Source organism: Dendrobates tinctorius, unplaced genomic scaffold (assembly GCF_039654945.1).
Source record: "Dendrobates tinctorius isolate UK_male_01 unplaced genomic scaffold, ASM3965494v1 ptg000020l, whole genome shotgun sequence".
NCBI classification, from domain to species: Eukaryota; Metazoa; Chordata; class Amphibia; order Anura; family Dendrobatidae; genus Dendrobates; species Dendrobates tinctorius.
Genome location: NW_027361688.1, coordinates 8,888,184 through 8,907,999, shown reverse-complemented (window position 1 = coordinate 8,907,999; position 19,816 = coordinate 8,888,184). Strand labels below are relative to the sequence as shown.

Here is a 19,816-nt window from a genome sequence, read left to right as displayed (position 1 = left end):
GACCCCCTTGAGACTTTATAAAGTAACCTGATTGGTAAACTATAGGGAAAAAAAAACAAAAAACTAGGAGGTGCAAATAAGGAGAGGCTTAAAGCAATTAGTATAGAGGGGCTTACTTCTCACCAGTCAGAAGAAAGTCCCTCCCCGATTATAAACTTTTAGGAGAACAGAGAAGTAAATTGTGATCCTTGAGAGTGTATAAAGTAATCCGATTGTAATACCATGGGACAAAAAAAAAAGTAAAAATAAATAAAAGGAAAATGCAAAATTAAATAACCCAGAAACAGATAAAATAATTAAAGAAATATTTATTTCTAAAATAGGAAAAAAACAAAAAAAAATTCGAACAAATAAGAAATCTCATTATAAACCACAGGCTCATTTTATTGGAATTTTTATACATTTTATATATCATTATATTTTACCAGTTGTGCACAGCGTGGCCCACAGAGGGCGCTCTCTAGCTTTGTCTAACTTGATCACAGGCTTTTAGATTAGTGGTTTCAGTATTCCGCCGGCCCCACCACAGACTCATGGGGATCAGCCTTTGCCCTGCAGTCAATGACTTGTAAGACGTTTTTACAAACTTTTCTTTTTATTCTCCATCTTTGGTATCTTCCTAAGGTGCAGTCATCGCGAGCTGAAGGCATTAAGGCTTGCAGTGGGCCCTCTACCCGTCCCCCTTAATGCCAAACATTCATGTACAAGATGCAAGAGTCCGACAGCTTCTTCATCGACCACATACAGCAATAAGACACATGTGGTTATAATCACTGGCAGTGGGGAAGAGGCACAACATCTGCTGCTTCTTACAGAACTTTGTGTCATGTCTCCAAATACTGCCCACAAGTCACATTGGAAGCAAAACTTTAAAAAGGAAAACTTCACAAAAAGTTAGGGTGGAGTTTTTTACGTTTTTAACAAAAGCGAGAGAGTCCCATCGGTTAAGATCAGAAATAGCATGTAGGAAATTGAGAAAAAAAAATAAGGTACTGTCTCTTTAAAAGGGTTAATGTCCACTTTGGATAGAAGAGTCATCTAATAATAAACTGGAAGACCCAGTGATCAGCTTTGATCTGTATGGGAACCTGAAAGCACCTGTTTCATTTGCCTACAGCTCCCCTGCAGGGAAAATGAAGTATTACACAATATTAATGGAATTCAATAGGCTGTCTGTGTTGAGTCCTCCAGAGACGCTCCACACTTTAGAGGCAGCATATGAAAATGTTTTTCTAAATTTGACAACCTCTTAAAGGGTTATTCTCAAGTTTGATATGAGATAGAGGATTATTTTCCGATCGCTGGGGGTCTGACCACTCGGATTCCCGAAAACCGGGGCTCTAAAGACTGTTCTTATTGGAGTGCTGAGGAAGACTAGACAAGAGCAGCCACCTCCAGTGGTCACATAGAGAATGAATACAGAGGCAGTTGTCTATTATCGACCACCTCTCCATTCAGTTTTCACGATTGGTGGGGAACCCAGCGGTCGGACCTCCAACCATCGGGAAGTTATCTCCTATCCTACAAAACTTTAGAACACCCATTTAAGGCAGTCTATAAACTCATGGGAAAAAAGAAAGGTTAAGATCCAAATCTTCTCAACTTGGAAATAGTCAAGTGGGCATGTCTAAATGACATGGGCGGAGCCTAGCCTTCCCCCTCTCTAGTGCAGCCAGACCTGTAGTGCATATGGAGGACCCCCTGTAATAGATCCATATGGCTTACTAGGGCATAGATATTTGCTGTCTACACAAAAATTACCCCCCTAGATTTGTTCTACTCAACCAGGCCATAGAAAGTTCTTGTCATGGACTGATAGTAGTCACGACTCCACCCATCCATGATTACAGCCAGGACAGGGACTTACTTTTTGCTTTATTGCAACAATGTAACTCCATAAAACAACAACAACCAGAAGTGATTCACAAAATGTCACATATCTAATTGCTCTTCCCACTTGAAAAGTATTTTAAGTTATAGAAAGATTCAAGATTGAAGGTTTCATTAAAAGTCACTTGAAAATTGATAATTGGAGCTCAATCACATATTTTGGCTACAGTCCAGAATATAAACAGTATTAACATGGCGCAAAGTACTCATAAAGTTAGAGTATTCTTAAAGGGGAACTCTACCTTTGGCAATTTTTGCTCACATGACATAAGGCAAATTTTCTGATCTCTGATCATCTAGGAATGACTTTTGGGCGCACTTAAAAATACCAGGCACTTTATTTCTCCACTATGTTGCTGAAGCTACTAAATACAGACATCACTTTTAGCTTTTTATTTAGCTCTATGTTTGTGTAAAGAGAATATCACTTTGGCTGTCGAAATGCCACTGTTCTCCTGAATCTGGCGTTGTTTTTCTTTTTTTCCTGCGCCTCTCCGTTCCTGAGATATGGCCTTTTGTTACATCTAATCTTTTTTACCCAATTGGGCGTGGTTTTTAAGAACACGCCCACAGAGTGCTGAAGGCCAGATTTAAATACAGCGAAGAAGGGGTCATATCTCAGGAAGGGAGAGGCCCAGGAACAAAAGAAAAACAACGTTGTGTTCAGGAGAACAGCGGCATTTACACCAGGTACAAATATTATATATTTACGGAAAGTGACAAATCCCCTCTAAATGACTGTGCAAACAAGGCATCTATGGAAGACACTAGGAGGGAACAAAAATGGTCAGAACATTTAGCTTGATCAAACTACTTTGGATTCTGGAAAGCCAAATCTTAGGTAGAAATTTAGATACTAGGGTCATTTCCATGAAGATTTTTTCCATTTGATTTTCTAATATTTTCTACTTCTAGTGATTACAAACATTAAATATATAACCCACGGTGCAATCTAACCTTTCAATAAAAGCAAAAAAACCCCCACAAACATACAAAAATTCTTCACACGGTCATCATAGATTATGCGTAGAACACTGTAACGACAACAGTACCACAGATATCAAACGTCAGTCGACGCGATGGACCACGGGCAGGTGAATGACGGGGAGGTGTATCGTTACTCATCACAGTTTAAAGTTGCCAGAAAGGCGCCAAGATTTACGCCCCAAATCGGGATTAGCTGGGTTGATTAGAGAAAAACACCTCTAGTTCGAGGATAATAATGGACGTAAGTCTACACGCACATCCTGTAAGTCCTGACGATCGCCATCCGATCGGCCAAAACTCCCCGGACACAGATTTCTTGGGCAGTTAAATATCCCCAATCTTTCGAGGTGATAAATTCAGTCTTTCTTCTTTTACAGAATTTTTTTTTTTTAAATCCTATTATAAATAAAAGTTTTGCAAGAAAAGAAAAAAAATCAACGATCGATCAATGATGATGATTAGGTGGCTTCAATGACAAGCTTATCCGAGATCTGTCCAGTGCATGATACAGAGGAGAGACCACCCAACTGTCCAGTATAAGTCTCCACTGGGGGAGGGGAGGGCGACTCTTCATGGCGAGGGAAAGATTTCTGTGTCGGCTCCAACTTCCTGCTCCCCTTCACTCAACAGTAACAGGAGGGACCAATCCACGGCCAGAGAGTCAGACAGCTGGCTAATAAGTTAAAAAAAAACCACGTCCATAGGGCGAGACTTATCCCCCGCGTTCTACTTTTTGTGTAAAAAACGCATTTTACTTCCTGAGAAGGAAACAAGAAACATTTTTTATAGGACACAGAAATGGTTAATATATCATAATTTACTAATATAGTGCAAAACATCACATTACTGATCCCAGTTACATCCTGTATTATACCCCAGAGCTGCGCTCACTATTCTGCTGGTGCAGTCACTGTGTACATACGTTACATTATTGATCCTGAGTTACATCCTGTATTATACTCCAGAGCTGCACTCACTATTCTGCTGGTGCAGTCACTGTGTACATACATTACATTACTGATCCTGAGTTACATCCTGTATTATACTCCAGAGCTGCACTCACTATTCTGCTGGTGCAGTCACTGTGTACATATGTTACATTACTGATCCTGACTTACCTCCTGTATTATACTCCAGAGCTGCACTCACTATTCTGCTGGTGCAATCACTGTGTACATACATTACATTACTGATCCTGAGTTACCTCCTGTATTTTACTCCAGAGCTGCACTCACTATTCTGCTGGTGCAGTCACTGTGTACATATGTTACATTACTGATCCTGACTTACCTCCTGTATTATACTCCAGAGCTGCACTCACTATTCTGCTGGTGCAGTCACTGTGTACATATATTACTGATCCTGAGTTACCTCCTGTATTATACTCCAGAGCTGCACTCACTATTCTGCTGGTGCAGTCACTGTGTACATACATTACATTACTGATCCTGAGTTACATCCTGTATTATACTCCAGAGCTGCACTCACTATTCTGCTGGTGCAGTCACTGTGTACATACATTACATCACTGATCCTGAGTTACATCCTGTATTATACCCCAGAGCTGCACTCACTATTCTGCTGGTGCAGTCACTGTGTACATCCATTACATTACTGATCCTGAGTTACATCCTGTATTATACTCCAGAGCTGCACTCACTATTCTGCTGGTGCAGTCACTGTGTACATATGTTACATTACTGATCCTGACTTACCTCCTGTATTATACTCCAGAGCTGCACTCACTATTCTGCTGGTGCAGTCACTGTGTACATATATTACTGATCCTGAGTTACATCCTGTATTATACTCCAGAGCTGCACTCACTATTCTGCTGGTGCAGTCACTGTGTACATCCATTACATTACTGATCCTGAGTTACATCCTGTATTATACTCCAGAGCTGCACTCACTATTCTGCTGGTGCAGTCACTGTGTACATACATTACATCACTGATCCTGAGTTACATCCTGTATTATACCCCAGAGCTGCACTCACTATTCTGCTGGTGCAGTCACTGTGTACATCCATTACATTACTGATCCTGAGTTACATCCTGTATTATACTCCAGAGCTGCACTCACTATTCTGCTGGTGCAGTCACTGTGTACATACATTACATTACTGATCCTGAGTTACCTCCTGTATTATACTCCAGAGCTGCACTCACTATTCTGCTGGTGCAGTCACTGTGTACATACATTACATTACTGATCCTGAGTTACATCCTGTATTATACTCCAGAGCTGCACTCACAATGATGACAAAGTTGAAATCATGAGCACGCAGAATATTGAATGCAGCTCTGCAGTATGATACATATTATATGATGATGCTGAGACTTGTAGTCTTAGGTTGCAGACCGCTATGACTGCAGTATATTCGAGCGCCCTCCATAATGGATCGTTACAGACATATTATAGAGTCGTAACATCTCACCTATCCTATTGAAAAACCTGTTGACACCGCTCTGCTCTCCGCCCGGCAGGGTCTCCAGATATTCCTGTGCTCGAACCTCAAACAGACCTGTAGAGACAAACATCCAGCGGGGTCAGGGCCGGAGCTTCTTCCGCTCACACCCCAAGACCTTACGGTAGGGAATGTGCACAGCTGCGTGCGGGGGCTTCAGAGCAGAACTCCCAGCAGAGCAGAACAAAAACAGGGTGGAGACCGCGGACAACACACAGTATGCTCCCGTCTATAAATCTATGGACAATATCGTCATCCTGTAGGGAAATCATCTTAAAGGGACGGCACAGGACGCATCTAGTGCTGACATTTTACCACTAGGGGGCACTGCAGAAAAATCCAACCTTACATACTGTTGTGGCCAAAAGTATTGACACCCCTGCAATTCTGTCAGATAATACTCAGTTTCTTCCTGAAAATGATTGCAAACACAAATTCTTTGGTATTATAATCTTCATTTAATTTGTCTTAAATGAAAAAACACAAAAAGAATTGTCCTAAAGCCAAATTGGATATAATTCCACACCAAACATAAAAAAGAGGGTGGACAAAAGTATTGGCACTGTTAGAAAAATCATGTGATGCTTCTCTAATTTGTGTAATTAACAGCACCTGTAACTTACCTGTGGCACCTAACAGGTGTTGGCAATAACTAGATCACACTTGCAGCCAGTTGACATGGATTAAAGTTGACTCAACCTCTGTCCTGTGTCCTTGTGTGTACCACATTGAGCATGGAGAAAAGAAAGAAGACCAAAGAACTGTCTGAGGACTTGAGAAACCAAATTGTGAGGAAGCATGAGCAATCTCCAGGCTACAAGTCCATCTCCAAAGACCTGAATGTTCCTGTGTCTACCGTGCGCAGTGTCATCAAGAAGTGTAAAGCCCATGGCACTGTGGCTAACCTCCCTAGATGTGGACGGAAAAGAAAAATTGACAAGAGATTTCAACGCAAGATTGCGCGGATGTTGGATAAAGAACCTCGACTAACATCCAAACAAGTTCAAGCTGCCCTGCAGTCCGAGGGTACAACAGTGTCAACCCGTACTATCCGTCGGCATCTGAATGAAAAGGGACTGTATGGTAGGAGACCCAGGAAGACCCCACTTCTTACCCCGAGACATAAAAAAGCCAGGCTGGAGTTTGCCAAAACTTACCTGAAAAAGCCTAAAACGTTTTGGAAGAATGTTCTCTGGTCAGATGAGACAAAAGTAGAGCTTTTTGGGCAAAGGCAACAACATAGAGTTTACAGGAGAAAAAAAAGAGGCATTCAAAGAAAAAAACACAGTCCCTACAGTCAAACATGGCGGAGGTTCCCTGATGTTTTGGGGTTGCTTTGCTGCCTCTGGCACTGGACTGCTTGACCGTGTGCATGACATTATGAAGTCAGAAGACTACCAACAAATTTTGCAGCATAATGTAGGGCCCAGTGTGAGAAAGCTGGGTCTCCCTCAGAGGTCATGGGTCTTCCAGCAGGACAATGACCCAAAACACACTTCAAAAAGCACTAGAAAATGGTTTTAGAGAAAGCACTGGAGACTTCTAAGGTGGCCAGCAATGAGTCCAGACCTGAATCCCATAGAACACCTGTGGAGAGATCTAAAAATGGCAGTTTGGAGAAGGCACCCTTCAAATATCAGGGACCTGGAGCAGTTTGCCAAAGAAGAATGGTCTAAAATTCCAGCAGAGCATTGTAAGAAACTCATTGATGGTTACCGGAAGCGGTTGGTCGCAGTTATTTTGGCTAAAGGTTGTGCAACCAAGTATTAGGCTGAGGGTGCCAATACTTATGTCTGGCCCATTTTTGGAGTTTTGTGTGAAATGATCAATGTTTTGCTTTTTGCTTCATTCTCTTTTGTGTTTTTTCATTTAATACAAATTAAAAGAAGATAATAATACCAAAGAATTTGTGTTTGCAATCATTTTCAGGAAGAAACTGAGTATTATCTGACAGAATTGCAGGGGTGTCAATACTTTTGGCCACAACTGTAAAGTATATATACACAACCGCGGTTGATGGCGACCATATTTCACCGACCTTTGTTGCCCTGTTTCCGCATCTCCCGCTCTTGGGTGAAGCCTCCAAACATTTGCGTCTCCATGAAAACCTCCAGGAAGCGGCGGACACTCTTTGACGAGACAGATTTCCGGAAGGCGTCACGGAGGAGAGTTCTCTCGTCTTGCTCCCCAGGAACCATGAACAAGGAGTAGTGGCCGACGATTTCCACAAAGAAGCGAACAAAGGCCTCCGAAACAATGTCATTCAGGGAGTTGGAGTCTGAGGGACACGAGACGAGGTCACCAAGAGCAAAAGTGACGGGGGCTCATTGTTACTATGCACCGTCCCTTTTGTGAATCTCGGGCTGCGGCATTTACCTTGCTGTCCGTTGGCAGAGCCCTGGATGATTTCTGCAGCCAATTCATTGCGCTGCTCCAAGATCTGCTCCAGAGCCGTCTGCAGTTTTCGGGGCAGGATGGAGTCCTCATCCTCCATCTAAGTGCAGAAGACATAGGACAGGTCATCTAAAGTTTTCAAGATTAGTCACATAAATATGAATGAGGCATTGAAATCTCCAAAGTCGTGGCCATATAATACTGCCATACAATGCCTAAGAAATACCACTATCCTGTGCTCATAGAATACTGCCACAGCATGCCTAAGAAATACCTCTATCCTGTGCTCATAGAATACTGCCACAGCATGCCTAAGAAATACCACTATCCTGTGCTCATAGAATACTGCCACAGCATGCCTAAGAAATACCTCTATCCTGTGCTCATAGAATACTGCCACAGCATGCCTAAGAAATACCAGTATCCTGTGCTCATAGAATACAGCCACAGCATGCCTAAGAAATACCACTATCCTGTGCTCATAGAATACTGCTACAGCATGCCTAAGAAATACCACTATCCTGTGCTCATATAATACTGCCACAGCATGCCTAAGAAATACCACTATCCTGTGCTCATAGAATACTGCCACAGCATGCCTAGGAAATACCACTCTCCTGTGCTCATAGAATATTGCCACAGCATGCCTAAGAAATACCACTATCCTGTGCTCATAGAATACTGCCACAGAATGCCTAAGAAATACCACTATCCTGTGCTCATAGAATACTGCTACAGCATGCCTAAGAAATACCACTATCCTGTGCTCATATAATACTGCCACAGCATGCCTAAGAAATACCACTATCCTGTGCTCATAGAATACTGCCACAGAATGCCTAAGAAATACCACTATCTTGTGCTCATAGAATACTGCTACATCATGCCTAAGAAATACCACTATCCTGTGCTCATATAATACTGCCACAGCATGCCTAAGAAATACCACTATCCTGTGCTCATAGAATACTGCCACAGCATGCCTAAGAAATAGCACTCTCCTGTGCTCATAGAATACTGCCACAGCATGCCTAAGAAATACCACTATCCTGTGCTCATAGAATACTGCCACAGAATACCTAAGAAATACCACTATCCTGTGCTCATAGAATACTGCCACAGCATGCCTAAGAAATACCACTATCCTGTGCTCATAGAATACTGCCACAGCATGCCTAAGAAATACCACTCTCCTGTGCTCATAGAATACTGCCACAGAATGCCTAATAAATACCACTATCCTGTGCTCATAGAATACTGCCACAGCATGCCTAAGAAATACCACTATCCTGTGCTCATAGAATACTGCCACAGCATGCCTAAGAAATACCACTATCCTGTGCTCATAGAATACTGCCACAGCATGCCTAAGAAATACCACTATCCTGTGCTCATAGAATACTGCCACAGCATGCCTAAGAAATACCACTATCCTGTGCTCATAGAATACTGCCACAGAATGCCTAAGAAATACCACTATCCTGTGTTCATAGAATACTGCCACAGAATGCCTAAGAAATACCACTATCCTGTGTTCATATAATACTGCCACAGAATGCCTAAGAAATACCACTATCCTGTGCTCATATAATACTGCCACAGCATGCCTAAGAAATACCTCTATCCTGTGCTCATAGAATACTGCCACAGAATGCCTAAGAAATACCACTATCCTGTGCTCATATAATACTGCCACAGAATGCCTAAGAAATACCACTATCCTGTGCTCATATAATACTGCCACAGAATGCCTAAGAAATACCACTATCCTGTGCACATATAATACTGCCACAGCATGCCTAAGAAATACCTCTATCCTGTGCTCATATAATACTGCCACAGCATGCCTAAGAAATACCTCTATCCTGTGCTCATAGAATACTGCCACAGCATGCCTAAGAAATACCACTATCCTGTGCTCATATAATACTGCCACAGCATGCCTAATAAATACCACTATCCTGTGCATATATAATACTACCACAGCATGCCTAAGAAATACCTCTATCCTGTGCTCATAGAATACTGCCACAGCATACCTAAGAAATACCACTATCCTGTGCTCATATAATACTGCCACAGCATGCCTAAGAAATACCACTATCCTGTGCTCATAGAATACTGCCACAGCATGCCTAAGAAATACCACTATCCTGTGCTCATAGAATACTGCCACAGCATGCCTAAGAAATACCACTATCCTGTGCTCATAGAATACTGCCACAGCATGCCTAAGAAATACCACTATCCTGTGCTCATAGAATACTGCCACAGCATGCCTAAGAAATACCACTATCCTGTGCTCATAGAATACTGCCACAGAATACCTAAGAAATACCACTATCCTGTGCTCATAGAATACTGCCACAGCATACCTAAGAAATACCACTATCCTGTGCTCATAGAATACTGCCACAACATGCCTAAGAAATACCACTCTCCTGTGCTCATAGAATACTGCCACAGAATGCCTAAGAAATACCTCTATCCTGTGCTCATAGAATACTGCCACAGCATGCCTAAGAAATACCACTATCCTGTGCTCATAGAATACTGCCACAGCATGCCTAAGAAATACCACTATCCTGTGCTCATAGAATACCGCCACAGAATGCCTAAGAAATACCACTATCCTGTGCTCATAGAATACTGCCACAGAATGCCTAAAAAATACTACTGTCATACGTCTATACAATAATGTCATACAATGCCTAAATAATACCACTATCCCATGTCTATATAATGCAGCCATATAATTCCTAAATAATACCACTATACCGTGTATACATTATATAATACTGCCATACAATGCATATAATTGTGCCATACAGTGTTCATTTCAAACTATGAAGGAAATCTAAAGCTGCTTTTATATCCTGTAGCATTATGTCTATGAGCAGCTCATTAACCCTCATGCCTCGTGTAGACACTCAACGCCATGATGACGCATCACTCACCTGCCTCAGGAGGCGATTATTACCCAGGTCAACCAGTAGAACCTGCAATGGGAGAAAAGATAATAATGTCACCTCTTATTTCCTGGGGTATTTCCATGCCGCGGCTGAGGCCTCCCTCCCTCCCGACCTTCCTCCCGACCTTCCTCCCAACGTCCCTCCCAACCTTCCTCCCGACCTCCCTCCCAACATCCCTCCCAACCTTCCTCCCGACCTCCCGACCAACGTCCCTCCCAACCTTCCTCCCGACGTCCCTCCCAACCTTCCTCCCGACCTTCCTCCCGACCTCCCTCCCAACCTTCTTCCCGACCTCCCTCCCGACCTCCCTCCAAACCTTCCTCCCGACCTCCCTCCCAACGTCCCTGCCAACCTCCCAACCTTCCTCCCGGCCTCCCTCCCGACCATGTGATGCCCATTCCTGCTGAGTCCACATCCTGGACTGTTAGTTGAGGTTTCCCTCGTGCCGACCAGAAATGACAGATGAGAATCCTGGAGCGCGATCAGAAATCTCCCAACAGTGGACTGACACTCAATGCTGAACAGCTCCTCTAGGGGGCGCCATATGTTACCTCTATAAGAAGGCCTAAAGCCCTGAATATACTGAGATGCTAACTCATAGAATGCCAGGATGACAGTATAGACTGACACTGATAGAAGAAAATCCGCAGGGGGGCACTAAAGGGAACCAGACAGGAAGATTTGGGCACCTAAGCCGCCACCTCTGCCTTATATACTGTGTATAAACAGCTTCTATGATTGAGAAAACAACAAATGAATTATTTGGAGTCATTGAGGCGGAGCCACTCAGGTGAACAGTCATGGGGGCTGTACTCTCAGTGCCCATTCTGGATTGATTGACTTCTCCTTTGTCATCACAAAACATTCTGGATCACCTCCGGCCGGAAGCCAGTGATTATTTCTGCCAATCACAGCCAGACACAACGTCCTTCTGTGACCAGATTTTTTTTTAAGGGGATAGAACAGAAAAATCATTTCGGAGGCTAATAGTAAAAAATCTGGCTACCTGCATCCAACACTAGGGGGAGCTCACTGAATACAGATTTATTTTTTAGCCTATTTTTGTTTTCTCCTCCCCTTCTCCTATAGCTGTAACTCTTGTAATTTTCTGCCCACATATCCGTGTGAGGGCTTGTTTTTTACAGGACGAGTTGTAGTTTAGAATGGCACAATTCATTTTACCATACGATGGACTGGAAAATGGGAAAAAATCAAAATGCAGTAAAAAAAAAAAATTACATGTAAAATTAATACAATAATAAATTGTTTTATGCTACCATTTTCTGGGACCTGTAACGTTTTGATTTTCCATCTCTGGAGCGGTATGAGGGCTTGTTTTTCGGCATGTGGAGGTGATGTTTATGTCGATACCATTTTGGGGTACGTATGATGTTTTGATCAATTTTTATTCCATTTTTTGCAAAAAATGCAGATAAAAAAACAGCAATTCTAAAATTGTTGATTTTTTTTTGCTTTACAACCTTTTTATACATTTTTATGACGATACTAAAAAGGTTAATTTTTTGCTTTTTAAAATGGTAAAGGGGGTGATTATTTTTTTACTGATTTTATGATTATTATTTATTGTTCTTGTGATTAGTTCTTATTGTTTTTATGATGATTATTATTATTTTTTATTGCTTTTATTATTGTTATTAGTTTTTATTGTTTTTAGGATTATTATATATTGCTTTTATTATTCGATTTAATCGCTTTTATGATAAAATTATATTGCTTTTATTATTATTTTTATTGTTTTTAGGATTATTAGTTTATCGTATTTATGATTATTATATATTGTTTTCACTATTTTTTATTGTTTTTAGGATTATTATATATTGACTTTATTGTTAGTTTTTATTGTTTTATTATAATTAGTTTGTATTGCTTTCAGAATTAATATATTTTGCTTTTATTATTAGTTTTTAGTATTATTAGTTTTTACTGTTTCTAGGATTACTATATATTGCTTTCATTGTTATTTTTATTGTTTTTTACATTTTATGGGAAATGTACACACTGTATACAGTGAGCGCCCCCTAGTGGTGACGACAGGAAACCAGCGTTTTACCTTTTAACTCTGTGGTTGGGGATTTGGAGCTTTGTACCGGAGTTTTGACCCCTCCATAGAACTATCATCTGTCAGTGCAGAATATTAGATCTTGTTGGCGGACCCCCCAGACAATAACAACAAACAAAAAAAAAAGGTAACCTTGACCTCACCTCCTCCACCGGCAGCTCTTTGAGACGAGGGAGCGAGCTGGACAGGAGCCCGATGAGGAACGGGGTGGGGGAGCAGACAATGTCGATCATTGATGGCGGGAGCACAGGAATGTAGGTGTGCTGCCAGGCGAATGGGTAAATTAGCGCCACCATGGCATGGCAGCATTTGGACAAGGTGCTGAAAAGAAAAAAGTAAATATGGCGTAAACTCTAAAAGGGGCATTTCTCAGAAATTAGCGAATAGAATGCCAGAGTTACAGTGCAGACTGACACTGTATAAAATATTGCACATTTTCCTAGATGGCGGCATTAAATCTGCCTAAATAAACCCGTATCGGTCCCACATCTGCTCTCCGAGGCTTCGCGGAGTCACTCGGGACGGAGACATTCCTGGCCCGCTGCCCAGATTCCCACTGCCTCTGCGACGCTCCATAATTACACGCTGGGTGACATCAGCGCCCAACGCCGTCGTGTTTACAATGGTCTCCATGACAACACAACAGGAAAAGAACACACAAAAAAAGGAATGCTGCGCACTTAACCCTTTAATTATCAGGAAACGGGACAAAATATGGTCACAGGAAAAAAAAGGTTAATTTTGGAGGAAGTTTCTGCATAGAATTATTTTTTGCGGTAATCAGGGTTAATCGATGCTTCCATCCTACAAAAAAAAATTGATAAAATTTGGGTAAAATTTTGGTCCTTCAGAAGCTACGCCCCTTCCCTCTTTCAGTTCCTCCTGGAAGTCAATGATATCAGATTTCTGTCAATCTCTTATGATTTTCAAGATCTCTGCTTGTTTTCAACAAATAGTAACCGTCATTATTTATTTTCTTTGAAGAGGTATTCCCATTTCCTATGCAGTAGATGTAATAATGATAATATTAGCAAATACCTCCAATTAGAAATGTAGTATAGTTCTCCTGATTAGCGATGTGGTTTACCCCATGTGCAGGGCATTGCAGTAGCTTAGGTATCCATGGTTACGACCACTCATATAGTGACAGTTAGTTGTTAGTGGCTGTACCCATGGATACCTAAGTTACTGCAACGCTCTGCACATGGGGTCAGAGACAAAGCTAATCAGAAGAACTATGCTACATTTCTAATTGGAGGTATTTGCTAATGTTATTATCATTACACCTACTGCGTATTGTGATAGCATCATGGAGATGGGAATACCCCTATAAAAGGAGGATTTATCTTTGCAATAAACATCAGGAGGCCTAAAGGTGTCCTTGACTTTGGACTGGAGGCCTCCCGACTCTCTTCTGACAGTGTGTCCGGGACAGAAGAGTAAGGGAAGATATGCCGACGCCACATTTATCTGGAAGCAACTTACTTTCCTTTCCCTCTCCCTACCCATGCACGCTCAGCGGACCTAAGCATGCATGTACATGTGGGGTTAGGAGGAACACATCTATTGAAGGTGTATGGGCTCCTTTAATTAAAGCCCTACAACCAAAAGGAACTGATATTTATAGTAGGGATCTACCTGAGGGTGTCCGCCATGAAAATGACCCTTCTTTCCAAGAGGAGAGAGGCGAAGACCTGTATGAGGTGCCGTACGGCGAGCGTGGAGAAAAGGGCATCGAAGTCCACGTGCTCAAGCCGAGAGTCCATGGGCCGACACAGCTCGATCACCTAGGAAGAAATCAGGATGAGGAAAAAGCGCCACTCTACTATCTGTGGCTGTGACCGGTACTGCAGCTCTTCCCCTAATCAAGTGAGTTCTCAGTGTCAATAAGGCATTCCCCGACACGGCCCGATGAGTGCTGACATATCACCATCATATATTACATACCTCCGTCCCTGATCCCGGCAGGAAATTCTTCACCGAGATCTTCCGTCCCAGGGCTGGAAACGGGGCGTCTATGATGGCTCTCATGAACGGCTGCACCAGCGCTGGAGAGATGCCTCTTCTTTTCTCCACCTCGTCCAGGATCTACAAAGATTTCATGATTTAATTTCTTTTGTTTTTTCCTCCCCTCATTAAAGAGTTTGTTAATGTAAAAAAAAGTTAACTTTCTTCCAAAACAGCGCCACCCCTGTCCACAGGTGAAACGTTGTATTACAGCTTATCCCCATTTAGTTCTATAGAACTGAGCTGCAATACTAGGCATAACCTGTGGACAGGGGTGGCGCTGTTTCTTTAAAAAAAAAAATCACTTTTTACAATCACATAAATAATTTTTCAATAATCCTAACTTCTTTTGTTCATATCATTACCTTGGAGAACAGATTAAAGCACCCCAGTCGGCTCACGATGCAGTACACCTCGGGGAGGCGCTTCCCTTTACCACTAGGCTGGATGGAAAAAATATATAATTAGAATATTATATATATTTTTATATATTTTAGTATTTATTTATTTTACATTTTTTATTATTATTTTATATATATATATATACATATAAATATATATATTTTATTATATAAGTATATATATTTTGATTGTGTATATATATATATATATATATATTTATTTATTAATTTATTTTTATTATTATTTTATACATATATACATATTTTTTATTATATATCTATATCTTTTTATTATTCATTATATTATATAAGTATATGTATATACAATACAAATGTTATATATATATATATATATATATATATATATATTTATATTTACAAGTGTTAGACATGTGACTAAAAAGTTATGCACACAAATCATGTAAGGGTGTAGTTCATGTGACCACCAGTAGGTGTCGCCATTACTGTCTAAAAAAAAAATCTAATTCAAAATAAAATTAAAAAACTTAAAATAAGTAGAATCATTGACAATAGTATGAAATCTAATTTATTGGAAAGGCCCAAGATTATTTGGTCATCATATAAAAATCAGGCTTTACACTTTAAAAAAAGATAAATGTCGGCCCCCTTAAGGGTGTGTCAATTACCAGGAGTCGCCTACAGTAGCCGAAGCGCCGACTGCCATCCTCACCGGTCAGCACGAAGGAGAAAGTCTCACTGCAAAGTAGAGAAATTCATAATTGTAGGTAAAAGTAAGTATATTTCTAATACTCCCACTAATTAAAGGGCAAGTCTAACAAAAATAAAAAAGATGATTTTCAATCCTGAATACTAGGTACAAACCCTCAGCTGCGAGGTCTGTAAAGATTTACAGCCTTTGGATGTAAACAAGAATGTTTTTATTCGAGAAGAGCAAGCGGGGATCTGATAAAGAAAAGGCCAGATTTATCGCAGCTGCCTGAAAGTAAACCTGTCTCTGTTGCCTGTAGCAACCAGTCACAGCGCAGCTTTCATGTTTCAAAAGCTCCAGGAGGAATGAAAGCCGTGCTGTGATTGGTTGCTATGGATAACATTAGAAACCAGCTGAAATGTTGATTATCGAGACCCCCTTTTAATGGCCAAAATCTTATTACGCACCAGTCCTGATGATATAATGGACGGAAGGCTTTTTTTTTTTTTTTTTCATATCTTACCTTTCGAACTCAGTGACAGGAGACCAGTCCTTGGCGTCCGGGAAGCAGAACTGGGGAATGGCTTTAAACTGGTCGCCGGCTTCTCGCATGAACTTGAAGGATCTTTCCAACTAAGGCGAAAGATCAGAAGATTCAGAGCCGCGCATCACCCGTTACAACAAACGATCCACTGCTCTGTAATTAACGCTGCGCAAACCGCAGCTCCGGATAAAAGCGGTGGTATATATGGGATTTATATGGGATCGCTCCCCTCCCCCAACCGCTATTATACTTCCCTTTTATTACGTTACAATGATTTAAAGGGATTCTCCACCTAAAATTTATTTTTTAGAAAAATGTCCCAAAATGACAGAGAAATGCCTTAAATTGAAGCTGCCAAATTTCCGTACTTGTTATACACTCCTAACGCCATGCAAATCGGTCTTGAACTTGCGTATCTAAGACAAAATGGTTGCTAGGGACATGACTTAAGTTGTCAGGCTATGGATCCCAGGCAATTAGACAGTCTCCAGGAAATAAAAATCCTGCACAAAGTTAGTTTTCCTCCTGGAAATGCAAGTATAAAGATTACGATGTATTGGAGTAAATTTTCCCTTTAAGAGGGTTGTCCAATTTTTTTTTTTTTTTAACTTAAATGGACGTAATGGGGACAAAAAAATAATTTTTGTTATTAGGTTTCGTTAAGAATATTGCATTGTTTTGACTTTTACAGTTTTTTTTATTTCCCTGATGTGGTCATAAATCAGGAGGAGCTCAGAAAACTCCCCATAAGAATGAGCTCCCTGATAAATTCTCAGTTAACTCATTCTGCAAAACAAAAGAGGCTGGACAAGGTAAACCGCAATTTTTCTTTAATGAAACTCAATTACAAAAATAATTTTTAGCCAAAATATATACATTTACAAAAAAAAAATTCCCGAAAGGTCGATCCCCCTCCCTCCTTTAAGCATTTGGAGGGGGGCATAGTTAGGGAACCATATGAGCTTACAAATGGTAGTTTTTGAAGTATACCGTACCTTCAGAGGGAACTGTTGGGTGATCTCGGGTGCGTAGACAGTTCCTGAAGGCTTCTTCTGTAGGGAGACCACCACAAAATACTCAAACAGTTGCCGTTCCTGGTACTCGATATGGTCGCGCTCGACAGTGTGATAGCGCGGTGTCAGGCTCATGCGGGATTTAACGTGTACCAGTCTCTCACTATGAGCTGGGAAGAAACAGACACGAGGTCTTAACACAGCGGCTCATTTTTACATTAGAAAATTTGCCCCTAAGAATATGTTATAAAAAATAAATTAATTAATAAGTAATAAAAATATAATAAATAAATAAAAAAAAAAATAGAGTAATAAAATAAATAAAGTTGAAGTTGAACGAATTAGTGGAATCTGAGTGATGCAGGATTATCAAACATTCTGGATTTAAGGACATTAAAAAAATATTGCTCGGACCCCAATGGTGCAGCGCCATGTATCCTGCGCAGCTGCGCTCCCGACCACCTGGCTGTTGGGAAAGCCCTCCCCAGAGTGTCTGGATTATCAAATGGCAGATAACTGGAATTGTTACTAAGAAGTCTAGACACGTTTGTACCTTTTAGTTTCTCCTCCGTGTCGCTGTCTGACTCGCTATTGTCATCTGTCACTGAAAGAGAGAGCAAATATTTATTCCTTTAATCATAATGGTAGTGACTCACAGCCGCGAAGAGCGAGGAGAGGGCGCGGGCGGCCATTCCTGAAATTATAAAACACATCTACTTTTTTTTTTATTAGCCCCCCCCCTAAAAACAGCACCACTCTTGACCGCAGGCTGTGTGGTACTGCAGTTCCGTTCAAGTAAATGAAGCTGAGCTGCAATACCAGACACAGCCAATAGATAAGGTGGCGCTCTAGAGCAGCCATGTTTTTCTAATGCTGCTCAGCCCCCCTTAAATACATTATGGCCTGATCTTGTCTATTAATCTTCTCTTACCTCGTCCCGAGTTGTTGTCGGTGGCTTGTGACAGTCTCTTGACTCTCTTCTTACCCCGGCGGGCCTCGTAAATGGAATTAATCCTCATCACAAGCTGCGGGGAGGTAAAAATCTCAAGTTATAACCATTATTTTGCGTTTCTCTAATTTGGGCGATAATGGAAGAGACCCCCATTAAATATTTTTCCCTTTGATGACCCCATATGAACTTCGAAGCCATCTGTAATTTTCTTTTCCATTCCCACCTAAAGCAAAAAAATCCTATAGCTCCGCCTCCAAAACCCCGCCCAACCAAAGCACTGCCCCAAACAGTGACATGTGACCTAAAATCTGAGCTCCCACAATGCACGGCGTAAGTTGTCTCTCTCGTTCGTGCAGCCCACCTTTGGGATTTTTCTCCTCCGCCGTCCATTCTGTTGGTCTCCCGTGCTGAAAAAGTTTTCGTCCGGGCTACTGGGAGATGACGGGGGGCTAAGTTTACTGGGGGACGCCACGCCGTCCCTCCCAAGCTTCCTGATATCCAGCAGTTTGAAACTACGACGTTCGGAGTTGTGCCTGAAGAACGGCTTCTGTTGCGCCTAAAGGGGACATATAAAAAATGGCAGCCTTAAAGGGGCGCTGAACTCAAACACAAACCCGTCAGTCTGGGAAAAGGTGAAAAGGTAGGTTCCAAATATGCAAATACGTGATCTACTATTTTTCAAATTGGAAACAGCGCCACTCTTATCTACAGGTTGTGTCTGGTATTGCAGCTCAGCTCAATTTATATGAATAGATGTAGGTTGCAATACCAGACATAACCACAAGGGTGGTGCTGTTTCAATAAAAAAACATATGCCTGTACCTTGATTTGGGCTCCGGTTGCAGGTCCTATAGTGGCTGGTAAGGCAGGAACGCACTTCTTGCTCAGACACCGGCTGTCAGTCTCGATGTCTTCATAGGGATTTTCTTTTGATGGAGGATCTAGGATAAAAACAGAAGAAAAAGTGATAGTTATTTTATACAAATATTAATAGTTATTAAATTTACTGGGAAAAAAAGGAAGGAAAAATTCTAGAACTGTCATTTTTCGTGAGAGGCGCTTATGGTTTTCTGATCCTCAGCAATCAGTTCACTGTAGAGGCCTCCTCGCCACAAGAAGGAGAAATGAAGATGAATCGTTCCAAGTGGACAAACCCCTTTAAGAAATGCTCAAAGTGATCTGCCCCTTTAAGAATTTTGCAAAATGGACAATCCTTCTAAAAAATGTTACGCTAAACAGACACAATTTCATAAGGTGCAATCCCTTTAAGAATGGACAAATAATGTAAAAAAACAAAAATGCTCCACATAGGCGCCTGGTGACATCTGAATCTTATGTCATTAAAACTTGTGTTGAGCTGGCCCTTTAAGAGCTGTCTGAAGCAGACAAACCCTTTAAGAGCTGCCCATAGTCTGCAAACATTTAAAAAAAACATA

At 41.3% G+C, this 19,816-nt stretch overlaps 1 protein-coding gene across 6 annotated transcripts in view; it reads right to left on the bottom strand.

Moving 5' to 3' along the window:
• Window positions 1-358: 358 nt before the first annotated feature.
• DENND2A (DENN domain containing 2A) overlaps window positions 359-19,816 on the bottom strand; it is an 82,524-nt gene continuing 63,066 nt past the window's right edge. For all 6 annotated transcript variants that reach the window (XM_073567610.1, XM_073567608.1, XM_073567606.1 and 3 more), the window contains exons 5-20: window positions 19,203-19,321; window positions 18,742-18,936; window positions 18,360-18,453; window positions 17,982-18,032; window positions 17,411-17,598; window positions 16,395-16,504; window positions 15,849-15,918; window positions 15,166-15,243; window positions 14,741-14,881; window positions 14,432-14,580; window positions 12,937-13,114; window positions 10,699-10,740; window positions 7,724-7,841; window positions 7,386-7,625; window positions 5,318-5,404; window positions 359-3,635 (exon numbers count right to left, since the gene is read on the bottom strand). In XM_073567610.1, the coding sequence (XP_073423711.1) occupies window positions 3,604-3,635; window positions 5,318-5,404; window positions 7,386-7,625; window positions 7,724-7,841; window positions 10,699-10,740; window positions 12,937-13,114; window positions 14,432-14,580; window positions 14,741-14,881; window positions 15,166-15,243; window positions 15,849-15,918; window positions 16,395-16,504; window positions 17,411-17,598; window positions 17,982-18,032; window positions 18,360-18,453; window positions 18,742-18,936; window positions 19,203-19,321 (1,892 nt within the window). In that variant the 3' untranslated portion in view covers window positions 359-3,603. The remainder of the gene's footprint in view (window positions 3,636-5,317; window positions 5,405-7,385; window positions 7,626-7,723; window positions 7,842-10,698; window positions 10,741-12,936; window positions 13,115-14,431; window positions 14,581-14,740; window positions 14,882-15,165; window positions 15,244-15,848; window positions 15,919-16,394; window positions 16,505-17,410; window positions 17,599-17,981; window positions 18,033-18,359; window positions 18,454-18,741; window positions 18,937-19,202; window positions 19,322-19,816) is intronic.